The sequence below is a fragment of the Balaenoptera borealis genome (assembly GCF_965194805.1).
Source record: "Balaenoptera borealis genome assembly, chromosome: 5".
Lineage (NCBI taxonomy): Eukaryota > Metazoa > Chordata > Mammalia > Artiodactyla > Balaenopteridae > Balaenoptera > Balaenoptera borealis.
Genome location: NC_138862.1, coordinates 135825580 through 135839314, shown reverse-complemented (window position 1 = coordinate 135839314; position 13735 = coordinate 135825580). Strand labels below are relative to the sequence as shown.

The window sequence follows — 13735 nt, the reverse complement described above, 5'->3', positions numbered from 1 at the left end:
CTCCTGAGCTGGGCCCGGGAGCCCGCGGCGGCGAGCGGCGCCTTCCGAGCGCGCCGGGCGGTGGCCAGACGGCTCCGGCCCAGTCTGCGGCCGCCACCCCCGCGCTCCCAAGTCCGCCGCCCGCATGGACGCGGCGCCGAAGCGGAGCCGTCCGGAGGAGCCGGCCGAGCTGCCGCCGCCAGCCCGGGACTCGGAGGAGGAGGAGGAGGAGGAGGGGATGGAGCCGGGGCTGGAGGAGGAGGAAGAGGTGGACCCCCGGATCCAGGTAGGGCGCGCGGGGGTGCACAAGGACCCCGGCATCTGCACTGAGCCCGCCTCGCAGCCACCTCCCCCAATCCCCCACCGGTGCCTGCGCCCGCGGGAGGTGGCAGCGTAAGTCCGGGGCTGGAGGAGAGGGTCTGAGTACCCGGTTTCACCCGGTTCCTGGGAGGCTGCGGTGCCCGCGTGGACGCAGCCTGACTCTATCGCCGGGATTCCCCGGCAGGATCCGGTGGTCGCAGCAGCGTGCCCCGCGCTGCGGGCGGTTGCGCAACAAAGAGGAAAGGGGGCGGGGGCGCCACGCCGGCGTCTGGGTACCCGGCCAGGCTCGCGGCGCGGCGGGCTTTGCACAACCTCCGGGCTCCGGGAGCCGGGCCGGCCGCTTAGGCGCGGGCTCCCGGGGCGGTGGGCGTCGTCGGCCCCTGCAGGCGGGCGGCCACCCGTGCCTGGGGGTCGGAGCCTCCCTCTGGCAGAGGTGCCCGGCCTGAGCCATCTCCCTTCTCCTCTGATTCATTGTTAGCAAACCGAAGGGCTTATTGTCACCGCTGGCTCACCTCTCCGCTTGGCCTCCAACGGTTTAAAACCCAGCTTTTCCTCCTTATGAGGTCGGGTGTGAACAGAAATCTGGGACAAGCGGTGCGCATAGCTGACGCGCGAGAAGGCGGGAGGGTTGGCCTGGTTCCTGTGCCTCCATTTCTCTGGGAAATGATTAAAAACAATTTCCAAGCCGAGGTCTCGGAGTGACAGCTTAACCTCTTCACCCTCTAAGCAAAAAGCACAGCACATCCCTTTCCAAGACCCCTTTTTCTACCCTTTCCATAAAGCTTTCTTTTTAAAAAAAAAATATATTGCTTTTCAGCATTCGCTGCAGTTTCTGGAGACTTAATGGGTTTTTCAGCGCGCAGATCAATTAAAAGCTCATTTAACTCAGCTGTTGCATTTGAATGAATTGTTATGGCAGGTTAGCAAGATAAAAATCAGGTGGAGAAATCTTTGCATTAGGAATTCTATTAAATAAAATCAGTTCTGGCTACTAAATTTTGTTTTCTTGGTAGGGGAATTCTGTTCACAAGGTCCTTTGTTTGCTGAGTAAAATGAGTTAACTCCATGCTGGGCACTTTTTTACAAAATGTCAGTTTGTAAATGTTTATTTAAAGGATCAGGATTAAAGCTAGTTTTAGTTGTTTGTTTTGTAAAACAGCCAGGTAGGTTGAATAACTGGCAGTTTGAAAAGACTTTTCATTCCTACAGAAAAATACTCAACCATGGATGAGATAATGCCAGAATTGTACTCTTGATTTAAATTGTTTCATTGGGTTTATACTTTAGGCTTTGCTTTGTTTTCTTTTATTATCTTTTCTGCAAAATCCTTGCTCTAAAGCAGAAAGCATTGTTTTGATTCAGCCTCTAAGCCATTTGTAACAGGTGGGTTTACCTGAAGGCACATACCTGGAATAAATAATTGACCTTCTAAGAAAAGACAAATTCCTAGGACCTTAAAGTCATTTTCAAAAAGGCCACCATCAAGAAAAAGGTTTCAGAAATGCTGACATTTATTTGTTCTTCCAGCCAAGGCTCAACTGTTTTCCTTGAGAATTAACACTGACTCGTTCCTCTTCCTACAAATTGTGCCAGAGTAATTTGCAGGTACTGAGGCTGAGTCATACTGGAAACAAAAGACAAATCCCTGAATCTTTTTTCTGTCCCTTTTCTTGATCAGGGAGAACTGGAGAAGTTAAATCAATCCACGGATGATATCAACAGACGGGAGACCGAACTTGAGGTACGGAAAGCTGGGTCTCTTTTCTCAGTGAAGTGGCGTCTGTCCCGCTGACTCCAGGCTGGTTCATTTTGTTTTAATAGCTGGAGGGTGGTTGCTCGCATTCCCTCCTCGAAGTTGAGCAACAGCCTGCTGCCTGACAGAATAAATTACACCACTGAGGCCAGCTGGTGGGTGGAACACGTGTGGATCCAGTGTCACGTGGTTTTCATCATGGAAGCTCCGAGGGGCTCAAACCAAGGGCATTACACATGCTTAAGCCCTAAAGTTAACGTGTCTGTGGAAAAGTTAAAAGGACTGAGAGGAAAAGTAGCTGTGTTCTTTAATGGACAAGAATGAATGAGCTCACAAAATCTTTTAAATATTTTAGGGCGGCTTCTTACACTGGTACTTGGAAATATTGTGTGTTTCCTCAGAAAGACTTAGACTTGTTTGACTTTCCGGCCCTAATCATTCACCCCCCTTCCACTCCCCTGCTTTTTTTTCTTTATTGTCTGCTTGTGCGTAGAATATAATGATCTTAATGGTACTGAAAAGCTGTTTAGACTGGGAAGGGCTTTCCTGCTGGGAAGAATCTTGGGAGCGGAGAGAACTTGATTTGAATTTCATGAGCATCTTCCAACCTGAGTGTAAACAGATTAGCATTCTTCACAGCTCCCACTTAGTCCGCATCCCTTTTCAGCACTGGTTGGTTTTACCATCCATCAGATTTGAACAACCCCCTGAGAGGGTCTGAGAGCTGTGGGAGGACCCGTTTCTGTAGCAGGAGGAATGGCAGGGAAGGTCAGCGGAAGGGGCAAGACACCGCTGGTGCCTAGAGTGAGGGGGTGGGAGATAGGAATGTAATCTTAGCAGCAACAGCCTGGCGACCTTGATTTCTGCCTGCATGTCGAGGCCCTGGAGGTACTGTGGCCCAGAGGGTTAAAGCTAGTTTTCTGAGCTGTGTGTGAAGCGTTCTTGCTCTGTTCTGATTACAGGTGTCTATGAACACTCTTTTCCCCCAGGTGAAGTACAATCTGTGTGTTTAAATTTTTTTCACTTACGATGAATCGAGTCTCTTCGTTGGGCAATTGAAATCTCTCAGAATCTCGCATTTGTAATACATTCAACAACAAAACCTCTACCATTTCTTTCAGGATTTGGCATTTCCAAAGTGCTTTTACAAGCTTTCTCTCCTTCCTGTCTGTCACAGCAGGCCAGAGCTGTGCCGTCCAGGATGGCAGCCTTTTGCCACATGTGGCTATTTGAATTTAAACTTAAATTAATTACAATTAAATAAGATTATATTTCACTTCCTCAGTCACAGTAGCCACGTTTCGAGGGCCCAGTAGGCACTGTATTGGACAGATCAGAGAAGACTCCCATCATCATAGAAAGTTCTACTGGACGGCGTGGGCCTGGCAGGTAGGGACCGGCAGGGACCACCTCTTCTCCAGGGGAGGACACGGAAGCACAGTGTCCTCACTGTTCAGCGACATGGCAGAGCCTGGTCGTTTTCCAGGTCCCCTCCAGCTCTTGTATTCTATCCCAAATATGAACAGACAACTTAGAAATCGTTTTTTTGTTTCTTTTTTTTTTTTTTTGCAAAGTACTGGTTTATTCATTCAACACATATCTGTAGGCCTGCTCGATGCTGGCCCCTGTTCTGGTGGCGCTCCCCTTCTGAGGGCACAATTGTTTCATCTCTTAACTCTTTTCAGCCTTGATTTCTGAGCCCTCTTTCGGAACACACTTAGGTCTTTGTGTGTCACAGGAAGCCACGGGACAGGTGTTTCCTGCCTGCCTCTGGAGAGTATTCGGCAGTAGCCGAGAGAGGTGGTCAGGGCTGGCCTGTGTCACTGGCTGCCCTTTCCATGGCATTACTATAACCCAGGTGGACTCAGGCAAGTATAGTGCCAAGCTCTGTATGTCATGAAAACTTCCTAGCGGCCACCCTCAAAAGCAACAGGAAGCAGGTGAAGTTAATTTTAATCTAGTTCCTTTAACCCAGAATGTCCAAGATACAATAATTTCAATATGGAATCAATAAAATCATGAATGAGATGTTTTACATATATTTTTGTACCAAGTCTTGGAAATCTTGTGCATCTGTTACACCTAGAGCACATCTCACTTTGGACCAGCCACGTTTCAAGTGCACAGGAGGTGCGCGTGGCCCTGGGCCATAGTGGGCGTCTAATCGGGGGGTTTCAGCCTCTGTGCAGGCCCTCTGGATGCTTGTCATGCTCCCGGAACCCGCCAGGGACCTTGTGGCCGTGTGTGTGGAGGGCTGTGTCCCTTCAGGCGAGCACTGGCCACCCACCTTGTGTTGGGCACTGTGGCCTCTGCAGATACAGGTAGATATGGGTACAAGACAGAGGCTTTGCCTCCGGGAGTTGACGTTTCAGGTGGGGGTGAGGCGTGGAGGGTTGGCTAGTAATTACTGATTGTGATGAGTCCAGTAGAAGAGTGATGTGACAGAGGAGCCTCCAGAAGACACCTGAGCAGAAGCCTGCCGAGCAAGGGAGCCCGTGTGTGGAGTGGCAGATGGAGAGAGCAGTGGGGATGCCAGAGGACGCGGGGCAGGAAGCAGCCCCCTTAGTATATGGTCAGTTGTCCTTATTCGCGGTTGTCCTTATTTCACTAAGGTCGCCCTGAACCTTGAATTAGTGAATACTGAGCCATGGCTCCCAAGGGAGACGTTGTGACCAGAGGCTTTCGGGAACTTAAACCTCATTAGGCTCCTGTGAGCCTCTGGTCCCAACACCTTCATCCACTGATCAGTATGTAACTGTGTGTTATGTGTGTTTCTGTTTAAAGACACCTTACTTAATGTGTATTGTTGGTTGAACTTGGCCATCAGCACCATGGCTCAGCCTGATTGAAGCTCATTTAACACATGTTTTCTCCATAATGCTCACCACAGCTTTCCTGGGCTTAGGACACTAGCCAGCACTTCAGCACTAGGCTTGGGGGCCGTTTTAAACAGCCAAATCACCAACACAAAGCACAAAAGTGCAGAAAACATAGCACTAAATGGACTGTGTAAAGGATGTTTGTTTACAGCATGAGAGCTGGACCAGGGTGGAGGGCGTCTGTTCGTCCTCCCTGGAAGCAGGCACGTTGGGCTACTGGAGTTTCTTGCCACTCTGTGCAGGTCCACAAATGACTGTAGAGAAGCCTGGTATTGATTTTGGAATCAGTTTTAGTGAGTCGGCAGATTCACAAATTTGGGATCCACAAATAATGAGGACTGACTATATAATTCGCAGCCACTAGGGGAGGGTCTTTTGCTGTCTGCATTTCCTTTCCTTTGCTTTTTGATTATGGTCTGCAGGGCCCAACACCCCTCCTGACTTTGAGTGATTAAAGCAAATTGGTGACCCCAATGTTTGTAGCACTATTTACAATATCCAAGATATGGAAGCAACCTAAGTGTTCATTGACAGATGAATGGATAAAGAAGATGCAGTACATATATACAATGGAATATTAGTCATAAAAAATGAAATAATGCCATTTACAGCAACATGGATAGACTTGGAGGGCATTATGATAAGTGAAATAAGGCAGACAAACACTGTATGATAGTGCTTATATGTGGAATCTAAAAAATACAGCCAACTAGTGACTATAACATAAAAGAAATGACTCGCAGATATAGAGAACAGACTAGTGGTTACCAGTACAAAGTACTGGGTGTAAGAGAGGCTCAAGGATGTATTGTACAACACGGGGAAAATAACCAGTATTTGGTAATAACTGTAAATGGAAAGTAACCTTTCCAAATTGTATAAAAAAACTGAAAAAACAACGAATTGGTGACCAGTTTGTGGCGCAGTTGCCTCTGGGCAGCCGCAGCTGAGGTGTCAGCTGGGATTCGCCTTTGGATCCCATTCCATGTCTCGGCAGTTTAAATGGGAGATGACCAAAGGTGTCTGATGGCTGGCCTGTTGTCAGGCAGACACCTGCCCCTTCCCATGACCACGGTTTGCCTCTGACCTTGTCTGGACAGCATGGTATCCCCTTGGCACTCTGATGTGTGTTGAGAGAGCCAGCCTTTTCAAGCTGTTGAAGGGGCTAACCTTTTAACCAGAGAGGTTCTTGGATATAAGCCTGATGTTTCAAGTTAAGAAAGCACATGTATTTTCCCACAGGTGCATTGGTTAGTCAGCTTTAATTATTAACTCATGGAGTGTTTTTTGAGCACCTACTATTTGCTTCTGTGAAAGCCCATCTGGAGGGAGAGAGCCTCGGGGCCTTGTGCGGGAAGCGCATTCCAGCAGTGGGAACAGCCAGTGCTAAGGTGAGAGAGAGAGAGGGGCCTGGCCCGGCTGAGGACCAGCCAGGGGGGCCAGTGCGCTGGGGGTGGGGAGAGCAATGGATGGAGAGAGATTAACAGGTCATTCAGTGTGCAGCAGCCCTGCCAGGTGAGGCAGTTCAGGTAAACGTGCTGATGCACTTTTACAATGCGTACCCAATAGAGCGATCTCTTCTCAAATGTTTGTTAAAACAAGAGGCAGCACAGAGAATTTCTAAATCATTGTAATCAAGATTTGTAATAGTCCATGCCAGTTATTTATTTTTTACTATGATGTGTAGTGTTTTTGTATTCCCTCTGCTTCCTCTGAAGGCGGGCTGTTCTAGGGTGTGAAATGGTCCAGGAGGAGGAGGAGGAGGAAGAGGAAGGACACAGCCAGGCCTAGTTGCCCACAGACAGCTTTTCTGGCTCTGAGTAATCACAAGCTGACTTTTCCAGCCTGTCCTTCGCTGGGGAGGCAAAGGCGGTTGATTGTAAATGGCCGTGCGCTTCCCCTCAGTGCTTGGGCCAGGGCGGTTTGAAAAGCATTTGATTCTGGACATCTGTGTGCCTCAGACTCGCATAAGGCCTGCACCCAGAATCTGCCTTTGCCCCTGCCAGAAACCAGCAAGCATTTTCTCTTTAAAAAAAAGAAGAAAGAAAAAAAGAGACTGTCCTGAGCTTGGAAACTCGGGGTCGCGGGGAGGAGGGGGTGAATTGGGAGCAACCTCGCCTCTCTCGTAATGAATTTTTCACACGAGTCAGGGGAAGAGAGAGATTCTTTTCTGAGAGGACAGTGCCGTCACATCTTAGCACTTTCCCCTTGAAGACTGTGTGTGTGTGTGTGGTGCATGAGTGAGGCTGGGATCTCTTTTGTAGCCAGGTTAGATCTAGTTTGAGGAAACAGTGGAACAGTGGCCTGGAGGCGTTCATGGAACTGGCATTGAGGGCCCCCTGCGGGCTGAGTCCTGTGTGGGGTTCTCACCTTGCAGGGGGGCGGTGGGGGGGGGCGGTGAGGGGGTCCTGGATTCAAGCCTTGGCCACAGAGCGAGGGACCCGGGCAGGGTCTTGGGAGCCGGGGGACGCTTTGCTGCAATAGGGGGCATTGGAGTCAAGGCCTGGGGACCCAAGTTATTTGGGAGGATCGGGGGGGACCAGTGCAGACATCCCTTGCAGACTGTGCAGTGCTAGGGGCGGGGAGCATTGTTGATGGGACCCTTTGTTCATTGGCTGGTTGTAAAGATCACCACACTTGAGGTCTTTACTGGGCCTCCTGGGCTCCCGAGCTGGGGCTACTTTTGTCCCCACAGCTCTGACCTGAAGTTTGGCCATCGGAATAGTAGGACTTAGGGCTTCCTGCTTGGGTGGTGGTCCCACACTGCTGCTGGGATGTTGGGGGACCGTGACTTTTGACCCAGCAGTTGCACTTGTAAGAATTTATTCTAAGGGGTTAACTGGGCAAGGATGCAGGTCCAACAGTGCTCACTGAAGCATTGTTTAAAAATGTTGGAAAAATTGTGAATCTGCATGACTGTCAGTAGGGGGTTGAGGAAATAAATGAATACCAAGCCCGGGCGATAGCTAAGAGAATCCAGGCTTTTAGATGATGACACAGCTTGTTATTAACCTAGAAAGGCATCTGAATGGAAAACAGGTTCCAAAAGCTTGGAGTCATGATTTAGACTCATGATGCTATTCTAAAAAATATGTTTATATGCATAAAAATATCAGGAAAGGATTACATGCCAGTTATAGCTGGTGAGAGTTGAGCAAGACGTATTCTCCTTATACTTTTCTGTATTTTCTGAATTATTTGCACTGAATTTGTATTACTTAAGAGTCAAGGGGGAAAAAACCCCAAAGTCATGGGGAAGGGGTGGGTGGAGGGACGTTTTGGCATCAGGTGACGTGGTTAGAACCTGAGCTCTGCTGACTTTTGGGGGAACTTGCCCCATTGGAGCCTGAGTCCCCTCGTCTGTGAATTGGGGTTGTTATTCTTCCTGGGTGGCCTGGGGGACAGGAGGAGACACTGTGTGAGGGAGGGCTTTGCTAGCTGCACAGCCTGGGTGAGGGAGAGGCTTCCTGCGTGCGGGGCTGGCAGCGAGCGCCGGGGACCGCCGGATGCAGAGAAGCTTCCATCCAGATGTGCATTGGAGCCAGGCCCACCGCAGCTCTGCCCTCTTCCCCCCAGGCCCCGCCATGACGTCTCTTTGTCAGAGAACGGCTCCGGGCAAGGGGCCAGAGAGAGGGCTCATAAGGCTAGGATTACAGCAGGGTGGACTCTGCAGTCTCTGGAGCAACAGGGCTTTGCTCTGTGGCTGGTCTGCAGGGTGTGGAAATCAGTTGTTTCCCTGCACGAGCCTTGCTGTGTTAGGCTGTCTTCTCCTGGGATATGCCTGGCACATAACGGGTGCTCAGTAGATGTTTGAGTGGATGAACGTCGACAGGTTGCCCCTTCGTGGCTGTGTGACCTTGGGCAAGTTACTTAATGTCTCTGGGCCTCAGTTTCCTCATTCCATTGCTGATGCGTAGTAAGCCATCAATAAACATCATTGCTGCTGTTACTGGAGCAGGGCAGGTGAGGGCCGCAGCACGGTGGCTACTTGCAGGAAGGACTTGTGTCCATCCTGGAATGTCTTTTCTGCTTGTTTTTGTCTGCTCTTCAATAATAATGATAGCTAATAATAATAACAATAATAACAATAAATGCCTACCATGTACCAGACCCTGTTCTAAGCACTTTGCATAAAGTCACTGAATGCTCAGCACGACTTTCTGTGATAGATTCTATCATCCCCATTTTGCTGATAACAAAACTGAGGCCTGGAGTTCAAGTGTCTTGCTCTCGAGGAGTTGCGCAACTGCGCTGTTGACGTCGTCTGTTGACGTTCTTTGTTGTGGGGGGCTGTCTTGCCCACTGTAGGAGGGTTAGCAGCATCTACTCACTAAAGGCCAGTCAACCGCACCCCCACCCCCCAGTTGTGACAGACAAGCATGTCTCCAGACTTGCAAGTGTCCCAGGGGAGGGGGGCAAAGTTGCCCCTGGTGGTGAACCAGTGCCCTAGAGCAGTGCCATCAAAGTGTGGTCTTTGCATCGAAGGACCAAGCTGGAATTGCAGAGTCTTGGGCCCCACCCAGACCTGATGACTCAGAATCTCCTGGGGTGGGGGGTGGTGGGGCGGCGGTGCCCAGGAGTCTGTCCTCACCGGCACTAGCAGCCTCACGCATATCCATTAGGCTGTGTTCTGGTCATTTGTGTATTTGGTTCCCCCACTGGACTAGGCCCCTGGAGGGAGGGGCTTGGCCTCCCCATCTTTGTGATACTAGGGTATCTCATGCGGTGCCTGCACACAGGGGTATGATGAACGTCGGAATGAATGGCTAGAGTTTGTGGTTAGAACCAAACACCTCGTGGACTCGTGGCTCTTGGCGTTGCCATACACAGTGTCCTGCAAAACAGGCAGGTCCCTTTTCCCTAGTGCCTGCTCTGGAAATGCACTTGTCCCTGGGCTTTCCTTAGGCAGGGCCAACCCTGGGCACAATGGCAACACTGCTAAAGCACGACCTGTGACCTCCTTCCCCTCCCCTAAGCCCTCACTCCCAGAGGTCTTAGCTCATGGAGGTATATGTTTCTGCCCTGCTTGGAGATGCCAGGGTTTGAAGAGTGTTTTGCATTAAAGTAGGATGACATGTGTGGTTGTGGACCCATGACCATGATCTATTTAGTGGAAAAAAATCTAGTGGGGGAAAACATATAAAGCTATGTGTAGAGTATACGTAAAAGCATATATACATACAGTAAAAGAACATGTACATTTAACAGAAAAAATGTCTAGAACAGAGATATTCATAGTGTGGTCCACAGGCTATGATCTGTTTGTTACCAATTAAGGTGAAGTACATAGAGAGATTGAGAGTAAGACTTTAGAAATTCTTCTCTTTAGCAGTTTGACATTGCTGTGACATCCAAGTGGCTTTTCACTTTTCTAGTTTATTTTTGTTGTATTCTACAGAAGTGTTGATTCATGTTGGTTGGTGATGGGGTGGAGGGATGCATTACCGCAGAGTCTGAGAAGTATGTACCCTCAGATGTTACTAGTGGTTAGTGCTGGTCGCTAAGAATGCTGGTGATTTTAATTTTTCATTTCTTGATGTTTTCTGAATTATTTGCAATGACCATATTTTATCATTTTCATAGGCAGGGCATGAGGGTGGAGAACAAAGCACCATTATAAAAAGATGTCTTTATGAGTCAAAGAGAGGAATGTCTTCGGAAGGAATTTTAGGAACGATGAAGGCTGGTGGGAAAAAACTTTCAGATTGGTAGTCCCTGCCCTAATTGTAGATAAACGCAGATGTTGGTGGGTTTGCTTGGTGAATTATTGTATTGTTAAACTCTCATGTGGTAATTCACGGAGGGATGAAAAGTGCCTTAAAGGCATTTTAGAATTGTCTGCAGCCAAGAGACCCTCATTTATGAAAATACAAAACAATCACCAAGATAGAACAGTGGAAAACATTCCAAATATTAAGAATATTTAGATATTCAAACTTAGTTACTATATGGATTTGAGTAGTAGCATCCTTTCTACGTGGATAAAGACTTTTGGGCACATATAAGTGGGCATCATTCACTGTAGTCACTTAGGCAAAATGATATTAGTGTGGGCTGTTGGCTAGAATATAGAAATAGCTGTCAGTATTGAAATGGAGTCTACTGCTTTAAAAAAATCAGATGTGGGGGCTTCCCTGGTGGCGCAGTGGTTGAGAATCCGCCTGCCAATGCAGGGGACACGGGTTCGAGCCCTGGTCCGGGAAGGTCCCACATGCCGTGGAGCAACTAGGCCCGTGAGCCACAACTACCGAGCCTGTGCGTCTGGAGCCTGTGCTCCACAACAAGAGAGGCTGCGATAGTGAGAGGCCCGCGCACCGCGATGAAGAGTGGCCCCGCTCACCGCAACTAGAGAAAGCCCTCGCACAGAAACGAAGACCCAACACAGCCAAAAATAAATAAATAAATAAATTAATTAATTAATTAAAAAAAAATCAGATGTGTCTTTCTTTTAAACTATAAAGACCAGTGAAATAGTATGTAAACTTTCCTGGCCCCTTAACTGGCACCATTGTGGGAACATGGGCCATTGCTGTTGTAGTACAGTGACATGACTGTGTCCCCACATTTATCCGGGATACCTTCCCTCTGACTCCAGGGTGTCTAGGGGTGTCCCCACCGCAAAAGAAGACAGGCTCTGACGGTTGGCAGATCCATTGTTGTCCCCGCGGTTGATAGAATCTTCAGATACCCCTGTTGGCAGAGAGCTGTGGTCCCTGTGGGCTGCAGCCTTTTAATATTGAGCTGTTATTTTTCCTTCTGAGCGTTTATTGTAGGAACTTTGAACATAGCGGTGTATTTGTGTGTGTGTTGGCTGGATGAATTAAACATCTATTGAACCTCATCCTTTGGCAGCAACCCGGGTATCTTCGCCCAGCCCTCCTTTCCGAGAGTTACTTAATCTGCCTATCGCCACATAGATGCTTCTAACAGTAGAGACTGTATCCCTTTTATGCAACACATCTTAACCAAGAGTCTCACGATAATTTGCAAATTTGCAAAGGCACTCTGAGCTCAGGGAATCAGCCTCTTTCATTTCCTTAAAGGAAGATGGAAAACAATTTCGTTCTATTTTTGCCTGACTTTTTTCCTTTGCTGTGTTTTGCTGGATTATCCAAGAGATATTAATGTTTGCTCTGACAGAAAGAAACTGCCAGCAGGGAGACAATGACAGGAACATCCGCTGTTTATTCTCACTGCAGCCAAACCCACTTAATGTAAACGCATACTCTGTGGCATCAGACTCACCCCAAGCATGATGAACGGGGTCCGGGTATTTTCATCTACCTGACCCTTTTGTTGCCAACATGCAAAAGGCTTCAGCTTCATTCTGATAAGATATGAAACGTGCAGATTTGATGTTCTCTTCCCTGGTTTTTGGCTTTTTAAAAAATAATTAATAATTTTTGGCTGCGTTGGGTCTTCATTGCTGCACGCAGCCTTTCTCTACTTGCAGCGAGCAGGAGCTACTCTTTGTTGCAGTGCACAGGCTTCTCATTGCGGTGGCTTCTGTTGTTGCAGAGCATGGGCTCTAGGTGTGCAGGCTTCAGTAGTTGTAGCATGTGGCCTCAGTAGTTGCAGCACAGGGCTCAGTAGTTGCAGCACGCAGGCTCAGTAGTTGCAGCACACAGGCCCTAGAGTGCACGGGCTTCAGTAGTTGTGGCATGCGGGCTCAGTAGTTGTGGCTCGCGGGCTCTAGAGCGCAGGTTCTGTAGTTGTGGCGCACGGGCTTAGTTGCTCCGTGGCATGTGGGATCTTCCCAGACCAGGGATCGAACCTGTGTCCCCTGCATTGGCAGACGGATTCTTAACCACTCTGCCACCAGGGGAGTCCCAGCTTTTTTGGAAGAAGAGATGAAACGAAGATGTTCTTCCTTGTGGTTCTGGTTACTATTTCTACCTAATGAATTACCCCCCAAACTACTTTACCCCAAATCAAATGCTTTATTTTGCCCATGATTTGTTGGGTTGGGAATTTGGAGAGGGCTCCGCAGGGTGGTTCTCGCTGGAGGAGTCTTGAGCAGTTGCAGGCAGATGTTGGTGGGGCTGGGGTGTGGTGGTGTGCTCATCCGAACGCCCGACAGGACTGGATGTCCGAGGAGGCCCACTCCTGTGTCTGGCTGTGGATACTGGCTCTTGGCTGGGGGCTCAGCTGGTCAGTGGTCAGTGTTTACATCCGACCGTCCCAGCACGGCGGTCCGAGGTACTGTGACCTCCTCATGGTGCCTGGCTTCCCACAGTGGGCATCCCAAGATGACCAGGTGGGAGCATCACAGCTTTGGAAGTCTCATAGCAGCACTTCTGTCGTATTCTGCTGGTCCAAGCAGCCATGAGCCTGCCCAGGTTCAAGAGGAGATGGCCCAGACGCCACCTCTTGATGGGAGCAGTCCTAAAGCATTTTGAGCCCTGTTTTAGAATGGCCACACTCCTGGTGGTGATACAGAGACAGTGACTCGTTCTGAGGCCCGCAGGATGTCCGTTTGCTTCATGAACAGCCACATTTCAGAGTGCCTTGCCGAATTGCTTTAATAGTTAACCAGCCAGCAGAGCAAGGACTTTGATTTGTACTGTCAGTAACCCTTAAACCAGCCAGCGACAATTAAAGCAAGAGGGAGCAGTTTTGAGCTGTGCTATGGGTCTTGCGATAGGGAATTCTTTGCTTTGCCTATTTCTTAAAAATGTTGTCTGAGAGAATATTATGCCGTGACTTCAATGCCTATTACAGAAAATTAGTGGAGCCTAGAGTCCCCAAAGTACAGTAGCTAGACAGACACTTTATAAATTCAGGGGGGAGGTTCTTAAGCTCC

General features: G+C 48.9%; 1 protein-coding gene across 1 annotated transcript in view; it reads left to right on the top strand.

Moving 5' to 3' along the window:
- The window catches only part of SH3BP5 (SH3 domain binding protein 5), a 72012-nt gene continuing 58277 nt past the window's right edge, over nucleotides 1–13735 (top strand). The window contains exons 1-2 of the mRNA XM_082392795.1: nucleotides 1–265; nucleotides 1979–2041. Coding sequence (XP_082248921.1) covers nucleotides 125–265; nucleotides 1979–2041 — 204 coding nt within the window. The 5' untranslated portion in view covers nucleotides 1–124. The remainder of the gene's footprint in view (nucleotides 266–1978; nucleotides 2042–13735) is intronic.